Consider the following 26,728-nt stretch of genomic DNA (forward strand, 5'->3'; position numbering starts at 1 on the left):
TTTGTGGCTTGTACCCAAGAGCTGCAGCCTCGCTCTCGAACACAAAGATCTTCACCTGCAGCAACCGTGCATTCCAGAAAACCATCTTCGCCCCCGACTCGCGGCTCACAGGCGCTCGCTCGGAGGCCGCCGAGGGCGCTAGTTCGGCTGCGAGCCAGATCGTCAGGCCAAGCGTTGCAAATCCGGTCAATGGAAATCCGGGGAAACGAGGTGTGCCAAGTCCGTCGGGGAACCTTACTTTGGTGCGGGATGGAAGTATGTGAGATGTTGGTTTCGTTTAGGGGTGTTCACGGGTTAGGTTCTAGCTACAAGAGTACGTCAGGACGAATTGATGATCATGGTAGTAATCGTGATGCAATGCGGTTCATAGAGAATGGGACAAGATGCTTTGAAGTGTTTGAATATTTTCATTGATGCGGTCTTTCGACCCTCTGGGCGATGAACTATGTCCTTAGCCCTCGCCGGCACTGGGGTATATCCTTCGCCGCTGGTGGTGATGTACAAACAAAAACAGTCCTCTGACTGCCGCCCTCTTCCGAGTGATGAGAGGCTTATCCGGGTATCAAAACTTTTGAGACCCGAGGTAGGTGCCTGCACTCCTCGTTGGTTGTGTAAATGATGATGAACTTTTGTGATTGTTGATTGTTGATTACAATGAATCCCGAAACGCCGTGCTGAATGCTTGTTGAAGTCGAAAATGAAGATGGTCGTGTCGTGAGTATGTGGAGGGAGTCAGGACCAGCCCTCAACCGTGATGGGTAGACACGCCAAAAATAGGATTGGAGAAGAGGAGTAGAGCAGGTGGCAGGCGTCTAGTAGTTGGAGACCTTCCTCGACAAACGGCTGCTCCACCTCTCCAGACTCCTGCGAACGCCATCCTTCTCGCTTTCAACAGAGCTGTTCGAGCTCGCAGAGTTCTGGCGCTGGCTCTTGGGCTTCATCTCATCGATGAGGTTTCCAGCACCGCCACGACCAATGTGGTAAACGGGAGCCTGCTGGGATCGGAGACGCTCCTGCTGCTCAAGCTCTTCGTCGAAGCTGAACATGGCGCGCTCCTTGTGTGTGCGCATGTTGCCAGCGCCACCACGGCCGGAGGTAAAGTAGCCAGTAGTAGGGGGAGGTGTGAGCTTGACACAAGAAGCTGGTCCTGTGGCGGTGCGGCCATCGGTGATCTCAGAGGCTTTGACACGAGTGACATTGCCGGCGCCGCCGCGACCAGAGTAAAGGTAGGATTTGGCGGAAGGGTGAGGCTCGGTGATGTGGAAGTTGACCATTTTGATGGTTGCTGACGGACTGTTTGTTGGTGTCGGTGAAGTTGTATTGATGTGTCGTGATGGAGAAATTGAGTGGCGACTATAGAGTGCTTTCTTTCTTTCTTGAGTCTAAGGTAAGGCGGATGTGTAGTGGTTTGATGGATCGTCGTATGAGCGACAGTTCAGGCATTGGGGTGACTCTCTTATATGAGTGCAGCAAAGATGACAGCTCAGGTGCTCACGCAAGGGGCTGTCGAATTTTTTTGACCCACGAATCCAAACGCCATTACCTTGCACGAGCACCGTCATGCTTGGAAATGAACCAGCACTTTGCAGTTAACGGCAGTCTCGCGATCATGCGGGCCACGCACACGCAAACAAAGCAGCACGGTCGCCATCGGTCCTCAGCATTCGATAGCGTAATAGCTCGGGCGCGCCTTGTTTGAAGCGCACCTGACACCCATTCAGCCAATGAGAAGATTTCAAGGGGGTAATGGAAAACTTGCAACATTGCTGCAGAATTTTTATAGACCAGGAACCGGACGGAGACGCCATGCCATGACTTGGTAGCCGTGCGTGATGTGAAGCAGCGCCCGTCGCAAAATGTGGAGGCGGCAGATTTTTTTCCTTCCCATCGTGGGTGTCCGGTGGAGGCTTGCGCTGCAAATTGGAAAGCTCAAGATCGTGAATCACAATGTTTTCAGCATCCAGTCCCCCTGACGACAGGTGTGCCGCTGCTGCCGTAATGCGCACTTAATTTTCTTCCCACTCCACCCCAGCTATCCCCGGATAAAGCGCTGCACATGACGCTGAACATCGTGAGTCCCGGCAGTCCAGACGAGATGAGGCGTAGTCTGCGCTCAGGTACCGGTTACGAGACAAGCACAACACGCACTCTCGCCCTCGGCGCCTCAGCGCCTCAGCGACTCAGCGGTGTGCTCATTTCTCCCTGTGGACTGTCAAGGAGGCGTCTCGGCCAGATCGTCGACGCTGCACGCTGTCATTGCGCAATTTTGTGCAATTGCAGTCGCACATGGCTAAACAAGTCACACCATTAGCTGACGACAGTACACGATACTTGGCGTTTGCGATCTGGCCGACCAGCAATACGCGTTGCATGCTCTGTGTCATTGAATTCTCAGCACCTGCCAATGCGAGCTTGGCCATGCAGTATCGTTGTATTGACTCCATCTCAAAATCATATTGGGTATCCTTATGCGCTCACACAAACGCCTTGTATGATGCATCACTTGTTTACAAACCCCCTCAAATCCATGCAATGCCCCATGTCAGGGTTAAGTAACAGAAACACGCCCGAAATGGAAACTCGCTGGGAGCAAATGCGGGGAAACACACTACGGTAGCACTCCCGTCTCGAACCGGCTGACGCGTTGATCCGCACGATGCCAGGTGTGCAGGGTCCGGTCATGTGCCTTGCACGTCGGTTCTGCAGTCCCGATTTCCATGACTAACACTCCAGAGCACAAGCGTCACGCAGCCTCCTTGAACCGTGGTTGAGCCATTTGCGGAGGCGGGTAGACGCTGTGGGGAAGAGCAGACGCGCAGAACGGCGATTTCTCTGCGACCGAGGCCACAACGCAGCGTCTAGGCGAATTTGGCGTGGATGATGTCTGGGTTCTCCTGCCACTCGTCCTTTTCAACCCACATCTGCAACACGTGTCAGTCTAAGTCGTACCCCTTGCTTGGAAACCGGGAACCAACCTTTTTGAAGGTACTCAGGCCGGCGAGAATGCTGCCGCCAGTCCATGTGGTGTAAATGCGCTCGGGCGGCGCGAGGATCTTGATCCTCATGTCCTTGACAGCCAGTCTTTGCACCTCATGGAGTAACCTGTTACCGAATCCCTTTGTCAGCGTAGAGCCACCTGAGAGCACAATGTTGCCATATAGCGCCTTCCGCAGGTCCATGTCTGTCCTGTGAATGGCCTCGACGACAATCTGGTGTACACCAGGGTACTCTAGACCGATGATCTCGGGATTGAAGAGGATCTCCGGGGCGCGGAAGCGTTCTGCACCGACCTAGAATCGGTCAGCCTGCAATCCACCGTGGTACTGCATTCTCAGCTCACCTTCAGCTTATGTCCGTCTGGCAGCGTGTAATCGACACTCTTGCCGTCTGACCTGTTCCCGGACCACTCCTTCTCTTCCTTTATCGGATCGAGGGCTACGTAGCCTGTTGTCTCCTTGATCGCTTTGACCGTCTCCTTCTCTGCGCTTGTGTGAAAAATGTTGCCACCTTTCCGTAGCAGCTGCTGTAGGTGCTCAGTCACATCTCTCCCTGCTACATCTATCCGCCGGATGCTGTTGGGTATCGCGAATCCTTGGAAAACCGGCACTGCGTGGGACACGCCATCTCCAGAGTCCAGGACAAGTCCTGTTGTTTTCCCCGAAGCGTAGAGCGAAAGGACGGCTTGTACAGAGCTGTACAGTGCGGGGACGTTGAATGTTTCGAAGAGGATCTGGGCTGCCACGTCGCGATTCTCTCGAGGGTTTAGAGGCGGTTCTGTGAGGAGCACTGGGTGCTGCGGAGCATCCGAGAGTCAGCCTGTGATACCCCGCCATGTGCCTCTTGAAATGCTTTCGAGAACAGCTCACTCACATCTTCGCTGACCGTCTTAAGCCCCTCGTTGTAGACGTACTGCCATATCCGCTCCATATCATCCCAATCTGTGACAATGCCATGCTCTAAAGGATAGTTGATCTTGAAAAGGCCCCTATATTGTTGCGCTTGCGGCCCAATGAACAGCTCGCCCTCCAATGCTCCTGCCATTGTTCGCACATGCTTTGGCCGCCCCACGTACGATGGGAAAAAGCATTTCGGTACATCCTCGCCTGCGAAACCAGCTCTTATTGTGCCGCTACCGTTGTCGATAACAATGGGCGCATTGTGAAGTCGTGAGCCCATCGTGAGGGTCTGTATGGAAAGGCCGATGTAAAAGACAGTGGTGAGAGCGCGGCGGGTGGGCGTGTGAAGGCAATGGCGGCGGAGGCAGGCGTTATTCTCGTGAATGCATTCGGTGTCGTAGCTTCTCGAGTCGCGACTTCCACAACATGGTCCGCGTATTGTTGACAGGGATCTACGCGCTAGTGCGCCGTCACGTGTATTGAGTATCGAGACTGCGCTCCATCAATCTCCTAACACTACTTCCGTCTACCGGACCATTTGACAATGCTTCGCTATCTGTACCAGATTATGAGGCGAGCATGCTATGAGGCATTCGATTATCAGGTTGCATCGTTCCACATGTATAGGCGCCCATAGGCAACTACCACACGTCCTTATCCTTCGATGTCCTTCGATGCGCATCAAGCATGAAGGCTACAAGAACAATTACCGTTCGTGTGCCTTATCTAGTAGCTGACGCATGACCTACTGTACTCTCTAGTATTCACTCCAAGACACTACAATGCTTATACTCATACTTGCTCGTCGTTCGACTCATGGCTAGATAAGTCTCAAAGGGTCCTAATGTGCGAGCCCTCTAAAGTCTGAAAGCCTCACGAGATGTGTGAAACCCAGAGAAAATTCCACGGCTACGTCTCAGCACTTCTAGCGGTACTCGTAAGCCGGATGATAACCTTGCCTTAACCCTCGCACTGAAGAAGGGCGATCGTCGTGCGCAGCTTGCACGTCCGCAAGGTATGGGTCGTTCTCAGAAGTGACAGCACTGCGGCGTCCGGAGCGGCCTGAGCGAACATAAGGGTTGCCGTCTGCGTAGTCGTCAGCAGTTAGGGTAGAAGTCCAGGTTTCGCGACGATGCTGCCGCAGCTGCTCACGTCGACGGTGAAGGCCCTCGTCACGGGCTTCACGGCTGACTTCACAGTCATCTGTAGAGATTTGCTGGAACAAGCCCGAGCGTCGGCCATGTCCATGCTCAGAACGGCTGTACCGGCCTACACGCGTTCGCGGATCAGTCTTGTTGTATGTTGAACGATCGGTGTGTCCATATGGTTGCCGACCTAGACGACGATGCAGGGACTCTTCGCCTGCATACGAACCTTCGCGAGCGTAGCCATGGGTATCACAAGGGGTACGGCGAGCTGCTGGAGAAGAGGTGATATATGGAGCCTTGTCATAGTGAGCTTGACTGTAATAGTACTCGCCAGAAGACGGGCCACGACTGTGAGATGTGGATTGGCCGTAGGTTTCGAACTCACCAGCGTCGTAGCGGTCATCATACTCGTACTGGCCATCGTCATAGGTTTCGCGACGGGAGGGGCGCGACATGGTGTTGCCTTTATGAGGTGCTTCTGCAAGGGTGGAGTTGTGAAAGGATAGTGGACGGTATTATTTGAAGAAGAGCCGAGGGAATATATATACTCAAGGATGTAGAGATCTTTGGTAGTATGCTCACTGGGTATGTATTCACATAGTGCAGTTGACGGTGAAAGCCAGGGGATTATTGATTTAGTAATCATCAATGAAAGAGCTCTGCTAGAGGCTGGTGTTCCGTTCGACTATAACAGGCTGCAGGATAAGGTTTTGCAGTATGTTTCCTGTGCGACTGTGGAAGGCTACATAGTTCATGTGCAAAGACAGACACCGAACAAGCTTGGAGAGGAGGTGTAGTGGCTAAGCCAGTGCATTGTTGTTAATACTAGTTACCCGAAAGGGAGAGGATCCTCAAGCCTGAGTTCATTGCTGTGAAGCATCGAATCGTCATGGATGTGCGAAAGTCTACCCTTGCAGCCAGGTCCTCATCTCGATGCGTGACTTGCTTGTTTGCAAGAATCCTTACGTTCTATCGTGATTGACAAAGCCGCCCTCTCCTCTAGCAATCCTATACAATCGGCACTTCGAAACGGCTACAGATAGCCGGGTGTAACAGATCTCTCAGAACATCCCAAAAGACTGTAACTAAAACAAAGTTGAACTGCACACCAACATGGGATGTAATGCTTGTAGGTGGGTCGGACTGTACTGATATTGCGAGGTCGAAGATTCACTACCACGCTGCAATGGGGACGAAAACCGAGCCCAGAACACTCATTGAGAATGAGCAAATAAGTCCACAACGCAGAACTGCCTCTGAATGGTGAATGGCGAACTGGGCTGCGAGTCTTGGTCTTTACTCTAGCCAACGTTTTGACGCAACTGAAACAAGCTGGACCAGTTTAATGTTATCGCGCGATGACAATTCTTAAGACTGATTTGATTGCCTCTCAAAGACTCGGAATCTCATGCTCGTGCCTAGCAGTCCCGGCAACGTGGGTCACAGGCAGCATCTGACTGAGACTCATAAAGTCTACATGGTTGGATTCTTAGCTGTAGAATATTTTCTCGGAACCTGGCGCGGGCAGTTCTACTCTCTGAGACTCGTTTGCATCTGCCTCAACAGGCCTGATGTTTGCGCTGGGTGCAAGCCCTTGCGAAGGCTCTTTCCCTCTCCCTACAGTCTTCGCAAGATCATCCTGTATTCTTTGCATCTCCACTTTCTCAATGACTTTACGACATATATCACGATGCGCTTGCTCCATTTTGCCCTTGATGAACGGCATCAGCCACCACGAGCAGCTGACTTCAGCATCTTCGACCAGAATCCACTCTGCGTCTCCAATACCTTGGCCTTCACCCTCGACCTCACAGTCTGCGCCACCCTTTATCACGCGATAGTCTGCGCGTACTGTCACACCAGATGCGTCTGCACGCGTCTTGATGCCTGTAGGTATATTCTGAAAGCAGCTGGGAAAGGTGAAGTTCTTTTTGCCCCATTGCCCAAAGCCAGGTAAGACTGTAACGCATTCAGTGACGCTGTAGGTGTGTACTTGATTGATGTCTGTCGGATACCAGTAGTTATCTTTCAACATCTCTGGTGCAGTGTTCGGCAGCTTTTCGTGGCTGGTCGTGAGGGCTTGGAGGGTCAACGCTGTGTTATGGTCATGCAGGGCAGCGATGACCTCTGAGGGGTGGAGGTGCGGCGGTATTGGAGCGGCGATGTGAAGATTGTGCTTTGTGCTCATGGTGGTGTAGGCAACTCTGGTGAATGGAAACAGGTCTTTCGACCACAAATTAAGTGAATTGGCGTTGAAGTCAGCAGAATTCACTAAGGATCGAGTAAAATTGTGTGTAATGAACAGCTTGCGTCGTTATGATCAGTGTAGCTGAAAGGGTTAAACGATAAGCGTTCGAACGTAAAAGACGATTGCTTTTCGTGATGCAAGTCGCTGACCTAGCTCAGCTTGCTGCTACTTGCGGCAGTGCCATCCATCCTAGCGGTAAGCTACCGTAACGTGCGGAGGTATACCATCATCTGCTGAGGAAACGAATACCTCTGACGGTCTTTAGGTAACAGCGTTGGCATCGTAAGTTTTCGACTGAGAACAATAATTTAACCGTTGCTACATGATAAATCACCGCGCTAGTGACCTTTGCGCGTCATCGCACGAATGTCGACCACCTAGCCTAGTACTAAATCACCTCGTTCAATGCGGTTGGACAGCAGGAGTTTACCAACACAACGAAACAGCGCCTCTGCTTCCAGTCGAACCCAGCATTAGATTGCTGCACTGACCATTGAAGGTCCGATTGTAGTGCTGACATCCTACTAGCTTTCTTGAAGCCTTTCCTTACATTCGAAAGCGAGCGAAAGGAGCGATCGTTCACCGGACAGAAACGTAGATTGAATATGCTTGAGCAGCGCAAGCAACGGAACTCTGGCATCATGTTTGCCATGATACAATCCAGGTCTCGGTTTTCGGAACTACGTCTCGCAGTGAAAGTGATGAAGAAGACACCACGTTATAGTCGCCGTTGCAGGAGCGACCTGCTGTCAAAAATCCGCATGGATGCCTGGGCACCGTTGCTCCTTCATGGTGAAGGCGCACTTTCACTTTGACTCCTCGCCTAGCGTCACTGGTGTGATGTCCTTTACCCATGGCCCCTGTAACAATACTGCTTTCTAGCCGGTATCTCTTGGCTCGGCCACTATTCAATCGACTGTTAGGTTTTATTGCCACAATCGCCAACACTAGCCGTCAATCCTCACGGCCACGGTCACTCCCACAAGTTCATCGCTGGCCTCCAAGTTTTTCAGTGCCGCTCCCACCAACGTGCTATCTCAATTTACCACTTGCGCACGCATCTTTTGTCTCTTCATCTCATCCACATCGCGTTACAGAGCCAAAAAGGATGTCTCGACAAACTGACAAGCTTTGATCCTCTTCACAGCTTGGATATAGTGGAAGGTGCCGAGATACCACCCGGATGCATGGAGGTTGCGTATATCCACAGTGTTCTCCATGGTCCTGGTTCTACACTTGCACTACGAACCAAGCAAGAGCCGGGGAGGGTGGAGTGGTTCGTTTTTAGCTGCCCTGCAGATGATACTATTTTGTCGCAACTTGTCTGTAACAACGGGATCGGAGTCTTAAAACAGGGTATCAGCCTAGAAGGCCCCCACAGAGTCTTTGACATCGTTGGATACGTCGAGAAGGGTCTGGCGACCCGAACTGTGAGAGGTGCTAACCGTGAGCATAAAGCATGGCATAATTCTTTGTGTGCTGCAGAGGAGCGGACGAAGAACTTGAAACTGACATAGAGAGGCTTTGGTGCAGAATTGGGCGTAGAGCACGATAAGAGATGGCTGACGGAAATGAATGGGAGCACAGATAAGCAGGGCGAAGACTGGGACGATGATACGGTGATAGGCGATGGAGAAGGAAAATAATCATGTCTCCCAAAAAGCAGAGGAAGCAAATGAGACCAACCCAGAGATACGAAACAAACATCTTGCAAGAGCCGAGGAGATAACAATTCCCAGGCCTGACGGTTTAAACAATACGCTGCCGCCCCCAGCGACCTCAGCAGCCATTGATTTAAAAAGAGTCTAACGCATAATCATGGGAATCATGCTCTGTGGTGTCCAGGATGTATCGAGGCGTCCAATTATGCTCAACTACATTTCACTCAGTACGCTTAAACTACGTTTATTACCACTAAATTCTGTCATGTCTCATCATATCGCCAGCCTTGTACACCGTTACTCCACTCAATCTTTCAGACCAATCTCATCAGCAGTAAGGATGAATTCCATAAAACCAGCATTTGTGTCAATGATGTTTTGCACATACTCCTCTGCTGTGGGGTAGAAGTTTGTAGGGTATCCAAACTCCAAAGTGTATCCATATACTTTGTTGAGCTTCTTGTTTCCATACCAACGACTAGATGCCCAGTCATCAGAGGCACCTGAAGTCGGGTAAAGGCCTACGGCTTGTTGCGGCACGTACGGTCTTCCGCCAACAGATGCCATAGCCGCCGTCGTGCGGTTAGCTTGTCGCTCGATGTTGTACCAGTCTTCCTCCTCGATGTACTCACGATAAAGCGTATCGTTGACAACACCACGCTTTCCATCGTAAGCCGGGTTGAACTGGCTCTGCTTGGGGTCCTCGGACTGATTGATGTCGTCACCCCATGAGTAAAGCAGCGTGCCTGCAGCAGAGTGTACATCGATGAACCACCGGATCTCGGGGAAGATGTCATACACCCACTTCATGTTGCGTGTCTCTGGCTCCGAGAACGGAGCTGTGCCGTAGAAAGCCTGAGACGAAGGGTCTTTAGATGCTGGAGAGACTGAGGGGTCGAAGGTCTTGGTGAAGTTCCACAAGAAGTCGAAGTTGCGGTTCAGATCTACACCAACGCTGGCGTTGACGCCGGGCAAGGCGGAGACTGGGTTACGATTCTTGCGCCAGAGGTTGCTGTTTGCTTGGTCGTGGCGAACGCCGTCTGGGTTGGTCAAAGGAATGAAAACGATTCCTGCGCCGAGGGCTTTCTTGACATCAGAGTTGGTGTAGGTCTTGTTGCCGTAGGTCAGACCTTTGCGGTGCTTGTTGGCATACAGGAGGTCTGAAATGAAATAAATCAGGTTATCTGGACCACCTCTCTCACGAGCGTGAATTCCAGAGGTGAAGTAGATGTACTGTTTATCCTTCTTGATCTTCTCGGCTTTGTTGGCTACGCCGCCCATGACTGTGTTGCCCTCAAATGTCTTGTACGGTGCGGTGAACAACTCCAACCCATACTCTTTTTCCAGACCCTTCAACGCGGTATAGATCTCGTCTGCATTCAGGATACCGGCGCTCTGGTATGAGCCGTACACATCGGGTTTCTGGCTGCCCAAACCGCGAGGGGCAACCTTGCCTCCTTTGAAACGATCGCCTCTCCCAATGGGTGCCGTTGCTGTTTGTCGCTTGTTGAGGTGATCAAGCGTCTCGACACGAATGGCGCCTGCATCAAGACGTCTCTTGTAGTGATGCACTTGCTCTTCAGTGAGCATAGCATGAAGCTTGTGCTCACCGTTGGTGGGCATAACTACCGGACGGCAGCCATAGTCGATGTGGTTGTTATCTGAGACGAATTCCAGCAAATGCGTCTTCTCTTTCGCAAAGAAAGCAACACTCAAGAGGTCGTGTGCAAGAGCAGCTGTAGGCAGCAGGCCGAGGAGCGCGAAGACCTTCATGATAACTTGTGCCGGCCGATGAAAGGTACAGTCTGCAAGTACACAGAATAAAGGTTCGCACACAGCATTTATACTTTATGAGGGGTTTTCCGTGCATCCCGTAGTCGTTCTGTACAGAAGTGCGACCGACTAGTTTCTGGTCACTATGGGTGACCTCCTTCCTGATTTGGACGGCCCTCCAAGACCGCCACGCCTTGGCCTGCGCACAAAGCCTACGATAGCAGCAGGTCCGAGCTGGTTATCTGCGAGCTAACACGAATGATATGAGCGAAGCCTTCCTTCAAAGATTCGTGCCAAGGGTTGCTGGTGATGGAGCGTGGGAGAAGGAGTCGCCAAGGCTGTGAAACGTGCTCGGCTAGACGCTGATGACGATCTTGCTTGTGTTCGCCCTCGTACGGCACATAGTATGTCCCTGCGGCCATTTGACATCTGTCGCATGAGTCGCGAAGAACTGCTTGCTGACTGACATGTACTTGATCAAAGTCAAATCTGCAAAGACTGGCGACAATGCGTTTCACTTTCGCTCCTCCAGACGAAGACGTGCAGGTCGCAAGCAAAGGGATGACATGCTACACATTGTGGTTCATAAATCATACATTCATACTGTTCGCAGTAAGCTCTAACCAAAAACCAGAGCTCGAACCTCGATGCTCTCGCGCCCAACTGCTCCCTCGGGAGTTCTTGGGTCCAGAAATGCAGTGTGTGGTACCCTTCCATACTGGCCTACGCTCTCGTCGCTATCAAAGCACTTGAGCAGCAGCCGATCCTCATTCTTCATGCCAGACCAGTAGTACCATTTTTGACCTGGGTTGTATCGCACGGACGCCGTTTGCCCATTGCGGTCGGGGTAACGATGCTCGATTGGCACAAGGTCCTCGTCTTGTACAGTTTGGCTATCGGCAACAGCTAACGAAAAGCCCATGACAGGTCCATTGAGTGGACGCCAAATATTGATAATGCGGTATCGGCCTTGCAGCAGTTGCTCCGCGTCCTCGGGAGCATGGAGCTTTACTCTCTCAGCGGCAGACATTGGTGTTTGATCAACGTGTACGCGCTGAACAGGATTTCGGTTACCGGTAGGTCTGCGGATAGTGTGGTCGAAAAGAATGACTCTTTGTGCGCCCGGAACGTTGTCTAGCAGAAGCTTTTCAACCTCTGGATAGTATACGTTGCGTATCTGCGCATCGTCCTTGAACTCGGTCTCTGCGCTCTGAACGTTCTGATAAGTGTCGAATGCATTATGGTCGAGATCAAACTTCTGCTCCTGACCACGCAAGTCGTCTAGACTGACGCTCTCCCAGCCATCACCCCAGTTTCGCTGTGGAACACCCGGGAGAGGTTCAACATAGTTGTGTGGTGGCGACCCGTCCTTAGGGGCTTTGTAGAACGAGAGGGAAGCGGTTACGGGACCACGAGGAATGCGCAGTCCTTGGAAGTTGACATCTTCCGCCTTCGAGGCTGACAACGTTGGTGTCGATGTTTTAGAGAGCTGGTGTGCAGGCGTCGGTCGCGATGCGGCGGTCGTCATTACGACTGCAGTCTTGTGTTATAATAGCGCTGGTTTTTGGTTCGCTCCACGTAAGGGAGGGTGAATGTGTACAAGTGATTCTGGTAATGGTAGCAAAGCAGTCAATAGCTATGTGACCAACGTGCTGAGTTGTGAGCGTAGGATCTTGTTGGTGGGCGGTCAATTAAGGATCGATTCAGTGACGTTAAATACGTGAGTATGAAAAGACGATTAGAAATGCTGAAGAAGGCTATCTTGGTCATCCAACCGAGTCAGCCACTCATCCATCAGGGACGACGCATTGCGGGGGAACGCGGCGATGATGCCATCGATCGTTATATCCGTCGTTGGTAATACCGCTTGATTTGCCAGCAACGACCATATGACAAAGATGGAGATTGCGTAACGGCTGTCTCTATGGTTTGCGTCTCGTTGTGATATTTGATTGGTAACACGCAGTACAGAAAGGACGGGCTGGGTAAAGTTGGAGAGCTAGAAACGACAACCTCGAAGGGATTGCGAACACTCGGAAGAAGTTCGGCGTTGCCAAACTTGGCGCTCGTCATCACACCGTTGCCACTTGTGTCTATCCTCATTCTACAACCCATCTTTTAGAAATTACAGCCGATATCCACTGGAGTTGTTGGAGCCAATTATGCTTTGAGCCGCAACATGCTTGGCAATACTGAATGGTGGCAAGATTGTAAAAGTGGTAAACCAGCAACTGCGTCGCACAGCAACCGTGACTATGTTTTGGCGATTGTTCACCAGATTTGGGCTTATTGACAAGGTGCACCGAGTAGACGCTTTTTGGATCCGTAGGGATGAATGTACTCCAAGTCCTTTACATCGTTTCTCGATTTCCTCAAGGGTTCGAAATCAGAGTTTGATTCGCATTGAGGGCTGAGTACATAGAATGGCTACGGCTTTTGACCATTGCGATAGTCTTTATGAGTAAAATTGCGCTCACAGTAGAAGTAAGGTTAAGATTTGTCCATCTCCCGTCGTCCCGTAACGATATCATGGCTCCGCCTTTACCGATGCGTCGTGAGGACGTCATGATAATGCTGTCCCTTGCTACGTCAACAACACCATCAGCTCACCCCATATAAGACGTACAACACAGAGCACACAGAACGAAGATTATGCTTCGCCTTTTCTCACGAACACTTCCTAGAGCTTCAAGCGTATTACGATCACAATTTCGACCCAGAAATACTTATAAATTCACAAGCAATATGGCTCCCGGTAAGGCAAACACAGATGAGCTTAAGAACACAAAGCTGTTCGATGTGTCGCACATCACAGCCATTGTTACGGGAGGCGGTACTGGTATCGGGCTCATGATAACTCAGGCGCTGGTCGCCAATGGCGCCAAGGTCTACATCACCAGCCGGCGTGAAGAGGTCTTGAAGAAGACCGAAGAGTTACACAACCATTCGAACGGCGAAATCATTCCCCTTGTAGGAGATGTTAGGCATGTGATCTGATTTCGGAGTCGACAAAAACGTGCTAACCTTGTGCAGCGACCCAGAGGACGTTAAGCGCCTGTACAAGGAGATTAGCGAGAAGGAGCCCCAGGGAATCCAGTTGTTGGTGAACAACGCTGGTATTGCACGCGACGACAACACCAAATTCTCCAGTGCTGGAGAGCCAAAGTGGGAAGACGCTCAATCGGTGTCCGATCACTTCTTGAAGTCGCCTCCTGAGTCCTGGGCTGATACCTTCAAGACCAATGTTGGCAGTATTTTCTACATGTCGATGACCTTCTTACCTCTTCTCGCAAAGGGCGGAGAGAAGACCCCTGGCTACACTTCCTCGGTCATCAATGTTACCTCCATCTCGGGTGCCATGAAGGGTTCATCGTCAGGACAATTTGCATACGCCAGCTCCAAGGCCTCAGCAACGCATCTGTCGAAGATGCTCGCGACAACCTTTGTTAAGACCAAGGTTCGCGTTAACGTCATCGCTCCTGGCGTGTTCCCGTCAGAGATGACCACCGGCTCTTCTGATGATGACAACAAGAGTGTCATTGAGGGTGGCATGTCCAACCCTGCCGGCAGGCCCGGCAAGGATTCTGACATGGCCGCCTCGGTCCTTATGCTGGCCGGTCCAGGTGGTGTCTTCTACAACGAGCAGATTCTATACCCTGATGGCGGCAACACCCTCGTCCAGCCAAGCTCAAAGACCTAAACGTCTTCATGCGGAGTTGCAATGTAACATAGAGCACGTCTTCATCGGACACAATGGATAATGGCCCTGTCACACAACTATGCTTTAAATGTGAAGTTCCTCAGCAATGAACACCTGAGATTTTTTTTTGGAACAGTTTTGTTTTGGTAAAAAGTGAGCAGGTTGTCTATCAATGCTCATCACTTCTGCTACTAATTGGCGGCGGCGAAACAACAGGAAGCACTCAGGGTGAGTTAATTTATCTGGCTGCAGTCTGGTCACACACGAGTAATGGCCTACAGATGGCTCCGAGATGTCAAAAGTGCGTCTAAAATCTGATGTTTCAGTCTTCTCATGTCGAGCGAAGATTGTTTTCCATATTCCGACGGCACGTGGCATCCTGCACCATCAATGGGGTGGCGTATGGTTGGTTTGCGGATCGATACGCATGTACCCCCCACTTCGTGCGCTTCCCAACACTTATTTGCAGAAACTTCATACCTGTAAAGTGAGTGACACTGCGGACCCAAGACATTGTTGAAAGATGGAAATTTGATATCATCACTATATATTATTATTTCTGTGGATGCTCGAACAAGCAGATTAACTTCTGGCCTAATGGCCCAATGGCAAGGCGCTTGACTACGACTCGTTCAATAATCAAGAGATTCCAGGTTGTAAGTAACTCCACCGCCCACGGTGCCCAAAGTTCAATTCCTAACAATGCCTCAGCGACCCCTGGTTAGGTCATGATAAGACATATTTTTGCGCCCGGACCTGCTGCACAGGGCTGTTTTTTTTTGACGGCACGCATCTTCTCGCCCTAACCATAGGCAATGCTCCTTGATGGACGCCCGTGTCTATCGCTTGATGCAACAGCACTGTTCTTTGCTAGAACCATTAGATTTCCAGGCGACTTCATGGTTTAGGTAAGCACAACCTTTCTGTTGCTATGTGATTTCGATCTTTGGGGTACTGGTTGAGGTTGTGTCGCGTACGGGTCTAAACAAAACGATATCCTTTGCAGAGATAATGCCTAGAGACCTCCAGCAGTGTTTTGACAAATGGTGGTGGAGCCCACATCGTGTCACACCAGTAACAGTAGCATTTTCGTGCAGGGGGCTAGCTCTTGTTCTTTCTGCAGGCTATGCAATGCACGACCACTAATCAAGCCATTGGTCGACTACGCCGGCAAAGCTCAGGTTTTCCTTCCAGCTCCGGCACTGCTTGGAGCACCTGTGCACCTGATCAGCTCTCAAGTCACCCGCTTACATTTTGCTCACGACAGGCAGTCTTGACACTGTGACATCATTCGTGAATTGTGCCACTAACGCCGATCGATATTGTTGTTATTTATGCTATACTTCGATTGACATTATACGAGACCGCTTCTGCAAACATCAGGAGCAGGTCACAAGCTCCTGTACTGGTGATACCGGAATGAAAGTATCTCTTTCTAAGCTGTCAGACCTCTGCGGTGCGCTTTGTGCACACAAACTGAATCCTCATTTGCGCGCCTGCAATGTCCGATTGTAGTACGGCGTCAACAGTGCAACAATCAGCGCGCCTACGACGGCACCCTACAGTTGGATCAATTCACAACGGATGTCGAACTAACTTCCACCTATCGAATTATCCGGGGAAGTGATTGGAGTTCCCCGCTGGGCCTATCGATACAAGTGCCTGGTCCATGGAAGGCAGTTTAGCATACTGCTGGACACAAATCCAACTTTCGGTATTTGAGCCCGTGAGTGATTCGCTGCGGGAAACAGCAACAAAAAAGTCGTTGATTGTTTGGGTTTCAGTGCCGACGAATCACCTGCTAAAGAGTATGTCATATATGCCGTCAGAGGGGGACGTTTCTCATGCAGGGGATTACAAAAGTGTGAAAAATCTGACTCTGGCATTACGATCGGAGATCATATGATCCACTAACGGTTGCCACGCGTTGCTGGCTTTGCCTGTTATGCAGGGGACCGATGTCAAGTTGCTCTGTTGTGGATCATCGTGTGCACCTCATTCACGTTGGGCCGATCTGCACCTCCATCCCTAGAAGGCCGCTCCCACAATGTGCGCTACCAGTCTTTCAAGAAAGCTCTGCTTCTCTCGCCATGGATGAAAATCTGCAGTGCGTTGGGCCTGAGTGCCACTCTATCGGGCCAGCTTGTGTGATTGTTTTGCTCCAGGACGTCACGGTAACAACAACGGGTCTCTTTTCCCAAAGTTTCTGGTCGAGATGCCGATAACCTCCTGGTCTCCTCGAGAAGCATTGGTGCTTTGTATCCTGTTCAAGTGAGCTGAGCTCCGTTTAGGTCATACCATGCAGACACACAACATTGGGTTACGACCTCGAATGCCCAACTAGTGCATGCGAAAGTCCGCAGTATACAGTAAAACTGCGTATATGGGGACCTTGTCTTGTAGTCGACACTCATATCACAACCTGCCCTTCATATCACTACCTGAGCAAGGCTACTCGCTATCAGTATCTTATCCATTCGATATAATTTTTATCAACGTCGACATGTCGTTCTGTTATCACAGTACTTCGATATCAACTTTGTCAAGTAAAACACCACCTCCATGCTACCTTTACCATCCGCGCGCACTCAAGATCAGTACATGTACTGGCTGTGGAGGAAACCCGTACGTTGAAACTTGACAGTAGTGTTGCTAGGATAGCAAAGGCTGATGCCAAATCAGTGACCCACAAGTTGCATGTGATACTTGTTCAGGGTCAGGGGTGGTCCTCGAGAGGTGCATCGCTTGTGAAACATACCGTCACATAGTCCTTGTTGAGCGAGGATTGGCTAAACCTTGATGGGCCCACAAAAGTGGACAGCTCTACGTGCTTGCAGATTTGGAAGCGCTCTACTTTCTAACTCTCACGCCGAGCTAGTAGGCGTTGTCATAGAACAAAAGACATACGTGTAGAGAAGATTATGTCTTCCGTTTCGCAGCATGATTCAAATTTAAAGCAAACTCCTCATACCACAATTCTGACTTAATGAAGTTCTTGCTGATAACTAGTACAGTTAATGCTTGCACTACGAATCTTAATTACACCATTACAACGTTGTACCGACATCCTAGCAAGTACTTGAAGAAATCCAATTCTCGAACGCCTGCGTCCAAACTATGACATACCTCGCACAGTGTCCTAGTAGGTCAAGGTACGTATGGAGGAGGCGGGCTACGCTCGCCCAACTGTGTCGATGCTTCCGTCGGTGCATAAGCCGAATATCGGTGTACTCCATGCTCATACGTCTCCCAGTTGTCATCGACTGTATACATCCCTCCCTCTCCAGCTTCTGTTGCCATGGCATAGCTAATCGGAGGTGACGTTGGCGTTGCGCCAAACGCAGGGGACGAAGCGGAGAAGGTAGAGTTGCCATACGGCGACTGCTGTATAGGCGACAGATCGGTCGCATTGCATCGAGGCGGTGAACTCGGTTCCACAAGATTCGAAGGTCGATATCCATTGGCGATAGGCATGCGCGAAAGCGTTGCCATAGAATCAGCACGCTGGAGGCTCGGCTGCACAATGATCTCTGGTTTGCGCTGCGGCACAGGTCGACGCGGTATGGTGAATGACTGAGCATGGCTTGGTTTCGGCCTCAGCTGAGGCCGAGGCTGGGCCTGGCATCGTGGTCGAAGAGCCATTGGAGCATGACAAGCGTACTTCTGCGGTGGAGCAACATGCTCTTGTGGTGGGAACTGTGGCTGAAGTGGATAGCTGGATGGTCTGTTACTTGGAAACGTGTTGTTTCGCCGTGTTTGAGCCTCCTCTTCTAGCCTTCTCTTTTCGTTCTTGTTCTTGTAGTATTTATGGGCGAAGTAACCGCCGGCTACTATCTCCAGACCACCGAAGATCATGATGTCACACCAGTCTCTGTGATGAAAGCAGCGGTAAGATAGGATTCTAGGGTGGGTTGTATGTTGTGCGTTGGAAGCTTGCGAGCGCAAGTGCGAAGAAGGCTGAGGCAGTCATAGAGAAAATGTGCTCAGCCTCTCTTGTCAAACATGTGAGGGAAGAGCTACTGGAGCCGGTTGGCCCGAGGTGGTGGCGGAGTCGCAAAATCGCGCATAGCCAATACTCTGACGGCCAATCAGTACTTAGCAGCGATTTCGCCAGACGCACCAATCTCGTTGGATCAATTCATCGCACACATGTGGTTATACATCGTGTCTGTCTTCGTAGAGATTATTTAGTCCCCAAATGCAAGGTAAATGGCAGCTCAGATAGCAGAGTTCTATACGCAGAACTTGCTGATCGATACAACGCGATGTATCTGTTATCAACTGTTATCAAAACCTCAGCCATGCAATTAGTTCAACGCCGCTTTTTGCTGCAAGTCTGGTTGTACTCAACGACACGAAAACAGACACGGAATATGATTACGGAATACACACTAGTCATATTGCTACGGAACGATCAAGATTTGTTCAACCTTCTCACCAAGTTGTGGAGACTAATATGCTACCACACCAGAAACGACACCCTTACGCACCGCCAGAAGAGTGTTCGGGAGACCCGTTGATCTTCTCCTGTCCACTACCAGCAATACTTGGTCGACGTCCCCTTTCCATTTCCCCGTACACGATCGAAGCAAGGTAAGCAACTCCCATAACTCCGGCGACTACACTATATGCAACGACGTATCGTGTCTCAACTCCCCCCAGCTCCAACCCAAGTCCGCCATTAATCATGCCTAGAACGATCGCAATGCGTCCTGTCCAAATGTGACCGTGAGAGACAACACTACGCTGTCCTGTACGCAAGAACTGTCGGTGATGAAGCCAACCGCCCAGTGGCTGGAAGACCATCAATGCGACCAACACAATGCCGATGATGGGATGTGCTTCAGTCATGTAGTCGCCAGTGACACCGTAGTAGAGACCAAGAGCGAAAGCGGTGATGTAAATGAGCCAGGAGAAAATCTGGATAGCAATGTGGACCTTGAGGACGTTGTCAAATCTGCCCAGGCGCATAATGATCGCTCCGACAGGGAAAAAGACAAGAAAGGCGAGCGAGGCGAGGATACCATGGGTGAGGATGATGTTTCTGCGTGTAGCACGAGAGCTACTTCCAGGCGTTGAAACGGAAACAACTGTGTCCGAAGCTGCAAAAGGGTTTGTGCTCACACCACCAACTGCATTGGAGAATGCCCAAGTGAAGGCACCGTAATCGTCGTGCGGCACAATTTGAGCCTGAACATCAGTAGTGTCCATTGGGTTTCCTGCTCGTCGTGCATGAATCCACTGGCCGCTCTGTGCGCCAAAGTTTACGCTTCCACTTCGCGCACAGTTGCCACACCGAAAGTTTGCAGTCATGGTACCATTCTCGACACCAGATCCGCTGAGCAGCTCAACATCAAGGTCTCCGTCATATTGAGGTTGTTCTTGTCTTTCTGAATGGCGTGGGGACAACGTGACATTCCCATTGCCATCAGTGTACATGATGAACATGTCTGAGTTTGTCATGCTTGATCCGATACCCAGAGCAATCCAGCTATATGTTGTTGGCCCGCTGAGCGACAGGAAGATGTTACCATCACCACTTTGGGCCGTCACTGTTGGAATGTTCAGCTTGTAACAGATGTCGTCTGTACAGGTCTGGGCTATTTGCGTCTGCGCAAGAGCACCTATGGGTTCTTTAGTTTTAAGCGTAGTTGTCTTGTTTATAAAACATACCAAGGCTCAGGCTACCGAGCAATGCTGTTGTAAGGTGTAAACGCATGCTGATAATGTATTCGCTGTGGGGCTCTAGGCAGACGAAGCTAGGTGTAGGCGCAGGTATATGTGCTGATCGGGAAGAATTGGTCTTTCCTTATGGCATACAATTGTTGGTGCATGAGCAAGCTATATAACCTGAAGACGGGCTTACACTCGGCGCAACAATAGGGCATTGCCCATGCTCAATCCCATCCATGATGGGGCTGTGCCTGTCGGCCATGTCCAGACGCGGAGTGTTGAATTACAAGGTTGGGTACTTTACCAACTACCCTTGGTACACTACGGGAGTGACCATTGTCGAAAAGCAACCCAACTATCCCTCATCCAAACTGAACAGCACTGACTTCTTTTAACGGTTCTGGTACCGCTTCTCGCATGGAACTCGAGAGATTACTCGCTTTGTATCACGTCGAAATTCCCGTTTGCGGCGCCAATTAGGCAACGCAGCCAGGCCAGCAAACGTTTCGAAAGCGGAGACCTCGGCGCTCCTCAAAGTAAGATAAGCAGAAACTGCGAAGTAATTGGTCTCTCTCGATTGTTCTAGGGATGGATACAGTTGGTGACAGGTTTCGCGGATCCAGAACGGCGGCGTGGCACTCGGCTTTGCGTACGTGTTTGGGCTCTGTGCGCGTGGACATATGACTTCACTATTTGACATTGTACGTATCGCATTGATGAGGCCTGGATGATCCGCAGCTCTACATCTGGTTTCTTTGGGGATAATGCTTTGGTTGTCAATGGGCCGATGAGAAGTGGTGGAGCGGGGAAGAAGTTCCAAAACTTGCAATCTCCGCCTACTGGTTACAAACACCTCATTACCCTCGGCCGTTCTCTCTACGCTTTCGGGCCTTTAGCCGGGATATGCACGTGGCTAAGCTCGTAAACACGTGAAGTCATTCTCGTTCGAGTTCCTCAAGAGTAATTTGAAAGTCGATGAGATCGCGGTTCGAGGGAGAAAATACGTGCCAACCCAGGCTTCGAGCAGTTTACCGGCATTGCTTAGTATAGCAGCCAAGGGGCCTCAAAATATGTGTTGAGTCTAGACGCATATAAAAGACATCAGCATGAAGAACGCGTGGAGCGTAGAGTAGACGAAAGTAACGATGTTGCCGACAAAAGAACGGCATTGAAAGCTGACGTAATATTCGCTACCACGTTCCCCGCCATCTCCACTTGCATCGTGACATGAGCTTCAGAATCACATTGTTAGCAATCCAGTCGTTCAATCCTTGCAATCATCCTCAGGAGGAAAGACTGATTTGAAGATCTACCAACAAAGCCGAATGGCAGCAAGGATGTCATCGAAAGACTCCACAGAAGCACCAGCAACGCTTACAAACTATATCGCCTATTATGATCTCCAAACTCGACAAGAAAGAATCGGCCACTACAACTTATCCGAAAAGTCTATCCAACCCCTAGATTTCAAATCTGGCACTCCAATCTCCAACCTTTACCAAGTCATCGAAGCCGGCGAGTTCAACATCACCAGCTCTGGTTCATCTATAGACTCGTCAAAAGTCCGAAAATTGCCTCCCTTGGCCGCTCGAGATGTTCTTTGTGTGGGCAAAAACTACTTCGACCACGCCAAGGAGTTCAATTCCTCGGGCTTCGATAGCTCGGACAAAGTGGACGTCCCTTCCCACCCCGTCATCTTCACTAAGCGCTACACGTCGATCATCGCAGATGGTGAGGAGATATATCCGCACCCGGAGTTCACGTCTACTGTAGACTATGAAGGTGAAATTGGTGTCATCATCGGGAAGTCTGGATTCAAGATAGCCGAAAAGGATGCGATGAGCCACGTCTGGGGTTACACCATCATCAATGACATGACAGCGCGTGAGAGACAGAGAGATCATAAGCAGTTCTATATCGGGAAGAGCCCCGATACTTTTTGCCCTATGGTACGCCATCTCTTGCCCTGCAGCTTTTTCGAGTATTGACAGACGTCCAGGGTCCGATCGCAGTCCCAGCATCCCAACTAGACAAAGTACTCCGCGTACAAACCCATGTCAACGGCGACCTTAGACAGGACGCTACGACGGAGGATCTGATTTTCTCAATTCCATACCTTATCAAAACGATGTCGGAAGGCCAAACTTTGATGCCAGGTGACGTACTCGCAACAGGCACACCCGCAGGCGTAGGCCTTGGCCTCAAGCCCCCCGTCTACCTGCATCCTGGCGATACGGTTGCCATCTCGGTGTCTGGTCTCGGAACGCTTACGAACCGTATTGCGGACCCGAATGCAGCGAATGTTGCAGCTACCAAGACCCCAAAGTCGAGTTTGGCGTACAATAATGCCCACTTGCCTACATTCCAACTGACGACTGTCAACAAAAAGCCGCTGTACTACACTTCCTATGGTCCGGAATCAGGAAGTCAGATAGTTTTTGTCCACGGCCTAGGCGGTACCCACGCCTCCTTCCACCCACTCATTCACTCCCTCGGTCTGACCTACACACACGCGTGCCACTTGTTCGATCTCGAAGGCCACGGTGCTTCACCAACTCATCCCCTCAGCGTAATCAGCATCGAATCGCTTGCCACCGATCTGCGTGGTGTGTTCTCCCACGCAAACATCAACGAAGAAGAGGGAGCGACAATAGTAGCGCACAGCATGGGTTGTCTCGTTGCCCTTGAGTTTGCGATAAAGTACCCGGAGAAGGTAAAGCAACTGATCCTCTTAGGACCTCCGGCGCTCCCGTTTCCATCAGAAGGCGTCGAGGCGCTGCGTTTGAGGGCGGATCTTGTGAGGAGAGAAGGTATGCTGGGTATTGCTGATAGAATCAGCCAGAGTGGAACGAGTTCGAGGACGCAGGCGCGCAGCCAGATTGCGGTGGCGGCTGTGAGGCTGAGTCTGGCTGGGCAGGACCAGGAAGGATATGCGAAGGCTTGTGCGGCGCTGGCGGGTGCTGAGGTCCCGCGATGGGAGCAAGTGCAAGCCCAAGTTTTGATTGTTACGGGAAGCGAGGACGGTGTTGCGCCTGTGGATGCGTGCAAAGACATGACGAGTAAGCTTAAAGTGAGAGCTGATTTGGAGATATTGCAGGGTGTAGGTCATTGGAGTGTGTTCGAGGACGTGGAGGGCGTGGGTAGGGTGGTTGAGAGGGTTCTGGGTAGAGGGAGTGTTGCGTAGAAGCACAAGCACGTTCTGAAGTCGTTTCGTATTGAAAGCTTGATTTGGACTGTAACAAAGATGCAAGCAAGCCTTACGCGCCCTTGCCTTGCTTTTCGTAGAACGCGTCTTCACCCCCGAGTTCCTTCAATGCTTGCCTTGACTTCTCCTTACTCTCCTCGCTAGTATCTTAGTCTCGTCAGTGCTTGGTTCCAAGAAATTTCATGATAGCATTGACTAGGGTTGCTGAGGTTGGCCTTGTGGCCAGACGCCTTGTGGCTGATATCTTCAGTGGTGTTATTGATGTTCTGGTCGGCTTCAGAAAGACCAAGGGCGGTGATGTCTTGGTGGGACCTCTGATCAGCCATGATAGGTGTTACGTCCGTGGTTGATTGGATCTGAGTATTTTGTGGAATATTTGACGCGTCGTTAGGGCGGTTGTGGTAACTGACTGAGTGTCGGCTGCAGGTAAAAACCACACTCTTGTACCCCGACCTTAAGCAAGTGTCATCTTTGGCGTACTTGCTACATTACGACATCGTATTTACGGGAGATGTTAAGTCCTGTATGCCATTATGAGTTCCCGTCGCTGATCCAATGAGAGTGCTCACTAGCTGAATGGCGTTGCCTGGATGCTTGGCATTGGTTAAGTTGGCAGGATTCAAACGAGAGCAGCTCAAGGTTCGGCTAAGGCAATATGTACACATGTCGATGTGTCTATTTTCCGATCCTCTGCTTCTCGTAGAGGATGTCGTCAATGCCTGGTTCTTTGCGGTCTCTCCTTCGAAGCTTCCCTCGTGTTGATACAGCGGTAGTAGCCACTCCGCAAAGCTCTTTCGCTTCCTTAACGACCTTCCCTCAGTCAGTCGTTATGTTACCGAGGCAATTGTTTACGCGAGTTGCTCACAGTTGCTTGAGAGCTTCTTGCTCTCCAAGTTCAGCCTTCATTCGTGTTGATGTACTGATTCGACTGGAGACAAGCAGCTTCTGATGACGTCAGCGTTAGTGGACACACTGGACGCCGAATGACTGGGAAAGTCGAGTTGAGACCGCAAGATCCTGTTTGTAAGTTGATCCGGGCCGGGAACAAGTGCTAATCTTAGTGTGAGGGCACCTGCGGGGTTAGCGTCTTCATTTCAACGGCGTTTAGTACGAGACGTTTGGTGTGACAACACTGCATGTGTTGCTAGTTGATCGTTCTTCATTGTCGTGATTATTGCTTCGACTCAGGGGTCGCTTAGAAGGAACTCGTAATCTCGAAGAAGCTGTTTAATCATCTCCTCCACCACCGATGGGCCCGCTGACCTGCTTGGCCGCCTTCGCAGCAACAATGTCGTCGACCCTCAAGAGCAGGCAGGCGCTCTCGATGGCAGTCTTGATGCTCTGCTCCTTGACGGCGAGGGGCTCCCAGACACCGTAAGTACGCATGTCGACGACCTTTCCTGCATCGCCATCGATGCCCCAGAAGCTGCCGGTAGCCTTGCCATCCTCATATGCTTCTGCATGCTTTGCACGTAGTTGTGTGAGGACCTTGATAGGGCTGTTTCCTGAGTTCTGAATGATGGTGCGGGGAATAACCTCCATAGACTCGGCGATTGCCTTGTATGGCCACTGTGCAACACCCTCAATGAGCTTTGCTCTCCTCTCTAACCCGACAGCAATTGCCATCTCGGTCGCACCACCACCGGGGCACAGCTTGGGGTTCCAGATAACGTTCCTGGCGACACCCATAGCATCATGCAGGTTGCGCTCGATCTCGTTCAGTATGTCCTTCGAGGGTCCGCGCAACAGAATCGTGCAGGCCTTAGGGTCCTTGCACTTTGTGAGGTAGGTGAAGTATTCGTCGCCAAGCTTGGAGATTTCGAAAAGACCACACTGTGTACCAAGGTCGGAGGCGGTTGCGGCGAAGACGGAGTTGACGATGGTGGCCCCGGTGGCTCGTGCGATACGGTTGTTGTCTGTCTTGCGAACACGGCGAATAGCTGTGATGTCGGCCTTGACGAGGAAATGCTGTGCGAGATCTGTGTAATGTTAGCGAGACTCGCAGATACTTTAACTTGCATAGCTTACCGCTGACACCCTTCTCTGTGATGACGAGATCGGGCTTCAGAGCGATAATAGCGTCGCACATAGCCTTGACTTGCTCCTCCTCGATCTGCAATATCCTGTTCCAGTCCTCCTCTTTGCTGACCTCGATGTTTGTCTGGCTTTCACCCTTCTTGTACTCCAGCGTGCAGTCCAGGAGCAAGACCTTGGGATTCTCGATCCTCCGCCTCATCTTGGGGTGTGTGATGTCCTTGTTGACCATGACGCCGTCCAAGACCTCACTGTCCTCGATCTCACCACCAGGGATCTTCTCAATGCGTGCGTAGCGCTTGATGTCGACTTCCTTCTTGCCTCCCATCTCGGTCGAGACTGTGCGGACAGCCTTGAGTGCCAGGCCGCACATCAGCTTTGACCACCTCGAGACAAACTTTGTGCCAATCGACGAGTTGATGATTCTGTACATCTCCTCGTCGTTGTTTACGTCGACCTCGGTCGCAATCTCGTTGACAATCTCGAGAGCATCGGCCAAGGCCTTCTTGAAAGCTTGGATGACGACAACGGGGTGGATGTTGCGCTCGAGCTGGGGCAGGGCTTGTGCAAGGATCTCGCCAGCTGCCACCTGTCAGTGGTGTTCAAAGCTGTTGCTGCCAAATATGACCTACCCAAGATAATGACAGTGGTGGTGCCGTCACCGACCTCCTCGTCTTGTGTCCGGCTAAGCTCAATCATGCTCTTTGCTGCGGGGTGTGCGACTTCGATTTCTCGGAGGATAGCGTGGCCGTCGTTGGTGAGGACGATGCCGCCCATGGGGTCGAGCAGCATCTTCAGCATGGCCTTGGGGCCCAGACATGACCGGATGATGTCTGCAACGGTCTTGGCTGCTGTGATGTTCGAGATCTGAGCTTTGCGACCGAACTGGCGCTCCCCACCAGGGGTCTGCGTATCTGCGGGGGTCTGTTAGGCGCTGCTGGTGGTAGCCAGGAAGGTCAGGCGGACATACTCATAACGACCACAGGCGCCTGCATCTTGAATAAATGTGTGTAGGGTACTTGTGCAGAGAAAGAGAGGACGTGAAACTAGGCACGCGTGGGGTATCTGTCGCGATGGCGCGTGGAAGCTTCGCCCAAAAAACAATGTCCCGCCGGTCGCTCGCTCGGAGCTTCGAAAACTTTCTCCGTGTCACGTGGCTGGGACATCACGTGTCGTATGCCTCTGCCTCTGCCTCAGCCTCAAGCCCAAACGGCCTCGACTGCTCCAGAGTCGCCAAGGCCAGGACTTGGACGAACGGAGCCGGTCCAGTCCGTTTGCGGCATCCCTGTTCCAGCTTGACCGGGGACGCGCCACCAGCCAATCGCGCTAGACCTGCCCTGAGCGTCTTCGGCGATTTTGCCGGTTCATGCCGCCTGGCCTTCCAGCCTCT

General features: G+C 51.2%; 11 protein-coding genes across 11 annotated transcripts; 2 read left to right on the plus strand and 9 right to left on the minus strand.

Moving 5' to 3' along the window:
* Positions 1-812: 812 nt before the first annotated feature.
* EKO05_0010352 (uncharacterized protein) lies at positions 813-1,274 on the minus strand (the record flags this gene model as incomplete). The annotated part of the gene is made up of 1 exon (XM_038947113.1): positions 813-1,274. The coding sequence occupies one exon, from the start codon at positions 1,272-1,274 to the stop codon at positions 813-815; it is 462 nt and encodes a 153-aa protein (XP_038794322.1).
* Positions 1,275-2,858: 1,584 nt separating this feature from the next.
* On the minus strand, positions 2,859-4,176 carry EKO05_0010353 (centractin- actin- protein of the dynactin complex; the record flags this gene model as incomplete). The annotated part of the gene is made up of 4 exons (XM_038943144.1): positions 2,859-2,921; positions 2,976-3,290; positions 3,341-3,793; positions 3,871-4,176. The coding sequence occupies 4 exons, from the start codon at positions 4,174-4,176 to the stop codon at positions 2,859-2,861; spliced, it is 1,137 nt and encodes a 378-aa protein (XP_038794321.1).
* A 2,357-nt stretch (positions 4,177-6,533) lies between these two features.
* On the minus strand, positions 6,534-7,232 carry EKO05_0010354 (uncharacterized protein; the record flags this gene model as incomplete). Its single annotated transcript, XM_038947111.1, has 1 exon — positions 6,534-7,232. One exon carries the CDS (start codon positions 7,230-7,232, stop codon positions 6,534-6,536), a length of 699 nt encoding a protein of 232 aa, XP_038794319.1.
* Positions 7,233-9,259: 2,027 nt separating this feature from the next.
* On the minus strand, positions 9,260-10,726 carry EKO05_0010355 (uncharacterized protein; the record flags this gene model as incomplete). The annotated part of the gene is made up of 1 exon (XM_038947110.1): positions 9,260-10,726. One exon carries the CDS (start codon positions 10,724-10,726, stop codon positions 9,260-9,262), a length of 1,467 nt encoding a protein of 488 aa, XP_038794318.1.
* Positions 10,727-11,345: 619 nt separating this feature from the next.
* Positions 11,346-12,254, minus strand: EKO05_0010356 (uncharacterized protein; the record flags this gene model as incomplete). Its single annotated transcript, XM_038947109.1, has 1 exon — positions 11,346-12,254. The coding sequence occupies one exon, from the start codon at positions 12,252-12,254 to the stop codon at positions 11,346-11,348; it is 909 nt and encodes a 302-aa protein (XP_038794317.1).
* A 1,217-nt stretch (positions 12,255-13,471) lies between these two features.
* Positions 13,472-14,426, plus strand: EKO05_0010357 (uncharacterized protein; the record flags this gene model as incomplete). The annotated part of the gene is made up of 2 exons (XM_059637735.1): positions 13,472-13,710; positions 13,760-14,426. The coding sequence occupies 2 exons, from the start codon at positions 13,472-13,474 to the stop codon at positions 14,424-14,426; spliced, it is 906 nt and encodes a 301-aa protein (XP_059493718.1).
* Positions 14,427-17,573: 3,147 nt separating this feature from the next.
* Positions 17,574-18,281, minus strand: EKO05_0010358 (uncharacterized protein; the record flags this gene model as incomplete). Its single annotated transcript, XM_059637736.1, has 1 exon — positions 17,574-18,281. The coding sequence occupies one exon, from the start codon at positions 18,279-18,281 to the stop codon at positions 17,574-17,576; it is 708 nt and encodes a 235-aa protein (XP_059493719.1).
* Positions 18,282-18,908: 627 nt separating this feature from the next.
* EKO05_0010359 (uncharacterized protein) lies at positions 18,909-20,145 on the minus strand (the record flags this gene model as incomplete). The annotated part of the gene is made up of 2 exons (XM_038943062.2): positions 18,909-20,050; positions 20,100-20,145. The coding sequence occupies 2 exons, from the start codon at positions 20,143-20,145 to the stop codon at positions 18,909-18,911; spliced, it is 1,188 nt and encodes a 395-aa protein (XP_038794315.2).
* A 1,291-nt stretch (positions 20,146-21,436) lies between these two features.
* EKO05_0010360 (uncharacterized protein) lies at positions 21,437-23,283 on the plus strand (the record flags this gene model as incomplete). Its single annotated transcript, XM_038943016.2, has 2 exons — positions 21,437-22,048; positions 22,099-23,283. The coding sequence occupies 2 exons, from the start codon at positions 21,437-21,439 to the stop codon at positions 23,281-23,283; spliced, it is 1,797 nt and encodes a 598-aa protein (XP_038794314.2).
* Positions 23,284-23,356: 73 nt separating this feature from the next.
* Positions 23,357-23,630, minus strand: EKO05_0010361 (uncharacterized protein; the record flags this gene model as incomplete). The annotated part of the gene is made up of 2 exons (XM_038943107.1): positions 23,357-23,451; positions 23,501-23,630. The coding sequence occupies 2 exons, from the start codon at positions 23,628-23,630 to the stop codon at positions 23,357-23,359; spliced, it is 225 nt and encodes a 74-aa protein (XP_038794313.1).
* A 901-nt stretch (positions 23,631-24,531) lies between these two features.
* EKO05_0010362 (T-complex protein 1 subunit gamma) lies at positions 24,532-26,333 on the minus strand (the record flags this gene model as incomplete). The annotated part of the gene is made up of 4 exons (XM_038943069.1): positions 24,532-25,283; positions 25,333-25,920; positions 25,971-26,252; positions 26,309-26,333. The coding sequence occupies 4 exons, from the start codon at positions 26,331-26,333 to the stop codon at positions 24,532-24,534; spliced, it is 1,647 nt and encodes a 548-aa protein (XP_038794312.1).
* Positions 26,334-26,728: the final 395 nt, after the last annotated feature.

Source organism: Ascochyta rabiei, chromosome 19, assembly GCF_004011695.2.
Source record: "Ascochyta rabiei chromosome 19, complete sequence".
NCBI lineage: Eukaryota > Fungi > Ascomycota > Dothideomycetes > Pleosporales > Didymellaceae > Ascochyta > Ascochyta rabiei.